We start from the raw sequence: 2626 nt of genomic DNA on the forward strand, positions 1-2626 counted from the left end.
CATCCGACCGTTTTCTCACCTTCTTAACCTTCTTACAGGAGAATCATGTGAAAGAGGAGAGGGAAGTGCAGCCAACACCAATGAATGCTTTTGAACTTATTTCTATGTCGAAGGGGTTAAATCTGGGAAATTTATTTGACTCTGAGATGGTAAGTGCTTTGATAGTTCTAATAGCTGTGCTATATGATTAACCTGATATAAATTCTGTATTTTGTTGTTTATGCGTGCAAAAAAAATCCTTCTACCTTGTTTAAAGCACGATCGAGATTATCATAGCGAACATGATTCCATTGGATACAGTAATTTATCCTAAATAGTTATAATTCCTCGCCTCTAGGAATTCAAGAGAGAAACCAGATTCACATCAAAATGTGCAGCAAAAGAGATAATCAGTAAGATTGAAGAGGCTGCAAAACCACTTGGATTTGATGTTCAGAAGAAAAATTATAAGGTGGGCCTCTTTCTAAATCTTTTTTCATCACTTAAACTGTCCAAAAATAATGTTCGTAACGTTCAATATTTTTCTCACAATAATGTATATTTTTTGGGCAAATTTTATTTCAGATGAGGCTAGAAAACGTGAAAGCAGGAAGAAAAGGAAATCTGAATATTGCTACTGAGGTCAGACAAGAAGTGCATTTCATTTTTCCTCTAAAAGGAAAATTAGTTCTCAATTTGTTCTTAGTTCTGACATTTGATTTATTTTTCTTCAGATTTTTCAAGTGGCTCCTTCTCTTCATATGGTAGAGGTGCGGAAAGCTAAAGGGGACACACTGGAGTTCCACAAGGTATTGTCGTCCATCTAAAATGACTGAGATTAATTCTTTCGGGATGCCGTCTTTATTCTTTACAAATCTGTAAAATGTGGTTCATCATGAAATGAGTACATAATTACTAGTCGTTTTACTTGAAAGCGGGTAAACGTAAATTTTGGTAAAATTCATAGAATTTTCGCATTTCAAATGCACAGGGCTATCCCAGCATACATGTTGCTACAGTTCTGCGATTATGGCATAGTGTACATAATTATTAGTCGTTCTGTACCATTAAGTTTCATTCTATCTTGTTCGTTAATCCCGATGCATCTTTCCTACGGTATCTTGTTAGTTAATTCACAATTTTACATTCTTGCAGTTCTACAAAACCCTCTCCAATGGCCTCAAGGATGTTGTTTGGACATCAGAAGATATGGAAGGTAAAGCTGCTTTCTCATGATATACAGAACCGCAGCAGATTTATTTGTTTCTGTAAGATGTAAATGATGTTCTTGTTGAGTAATCATCTCCAAAAAATTTCAGTTCTATTTCATTTTGTCATATGGAACCTTTGTTCTTTACTGCATTTTTCTTTTTCTTTTTTCCATTTTCCTTTTCATGTATTTCAGAAGACAGGAGTGTGAGTTCTATGTGTAGACAGTTTTTTCAGTTAATATATTAGAGAAGAGGGGTTTTCCATTTGTTTATGTTTGTGTTTTGTGTGCATCTCTTTTAGAAAACTATGTACTGTTCAATTATCTATCTTGGGAGTGTTGTTGATATTGTTTTCGAATCTAGCTACTTTGTTTGAACACACTCGCATATGAGTCAGAATTTTTTGATCAGTGTTAGTAAATAGGAGGTGATCCCAAACCTGATGATATGAGGTTTCGGCTTCGAGATCAGATTACCATCTTTGAAAAATAAAAGAAAAAAAAAATCATAGTGACCATCTATATGTACGTGAGATTTGGAAGGTGTTGAGATTAGAATTTTGAGATGTGTCTTGTATCTTTAATCTGCTGGCAATTTGAGTGTTGAATTTCTACTACACAGATGTAAACCAAAATTGGTTGAACCACATTATTACCATGTCAATTCTTCTGTCACTTTTACTAATGGTGGTGATTGGGCTGGGTTGGCTTGGCCCACAACTTATACTGAACCTGCTCGTTTTAGGTGGGGTTTGACCCGGCGCGGTAGAATATGGGTCGGTTTTGGTTCGGTTCGATTTCAAAGTGGGCCGGGTATAAGTCTATTTCTAAATCTCTGACCCAAAGTCGAACCCGGCCCGCAAACCTAACCCAGCTTGGATGGAACCCGGGCTCAGGCTGACCCTAGAACCTAACTCGCACCCAATCTCCATGATGACATTAGTTTTAGTGAAGTAAATTAGTTATTTAGTAACTAACTAATTAGTAGTAACTACTTAGTAATCTTAAAAGTAAAGCCAAGTTAAATGTGTGTGTGTTTTCAAGTAAAAACTTGGTAGGCCGAGTCCAAAACTTTACTCAAGATGGAACAAAATCGCTACCAATCGGTTAAAATTCTTCTAAATTAAGTTTTAAGGAAGTCAAAAAATAAAAGAAAAAAAAAGAATAGAAAAGGAAAAGTAGTAGGCCGGGTTGACCAACCAGGCTCGACTTGAATGGGCCGGGTTAGTGGGCCAGGTTGGGTTGCATTCTAGCCCTAGACATGCTTTGACTCGAACCAAACTCAAGATTGGCCCGGATTGAGCCAGCCTAGATCAGTTCGAAACCGGTGTGCCTAGACTTAGATTAGCCTAGCTCGACCTAGTCGCCGGCCCTAACTTTTATACATTATATATGAATGAGCCTATCTTGTCTACTTTTATTATTATTCTTAGGGTT

The 2626-nt window shown here is 36.7% G+C and overlaps 1 protein-coding gene across 1 annotated transcript in view; it reads left to right on the forward strand.

Annotated features, from left to right (window-relative positions):
- Window positions 1-1456, forward strand: part of LOC109831729 (CBL-interacting protein kinase 32-like) — an 8478-nt gene extending 7022 nt beyond the window's left edge. Inside the window, exons 10-14 of the mRNA XM_020399125.1 lie at window positions 39-149; window positions 338-451; window positions 565-621; window positions 714-788; window positions 1135-1456. Of these exons, the coding sequence (XP_020254714.1) occupies window positions 39-149; window positions 338-451; window positions 565-621; window positions 714-788; window positions 1135-1215 (438 nt within the window). The 3' untranslated portion in view covers window positions 1216-1456. The remainder of the gene's footprint in view (window positions 1-38; window positions 150-337; window positions 452-564; window positions 622-713; window positions 789-1134) is intronic.

This window comes from Asparagus officinalis, chromosome 2, assembly GCF_001876935.1.
Source record: "Asparagus officinalis chromosome 2, Aspof.V1, whole genome shotgun sequence".
NCBI lineage: Eukaryota > Viridiplantae > Streptophyta > Magnoliopsida > Asparagales > Asparagaceae > Asparagus > Asparagus officinalis.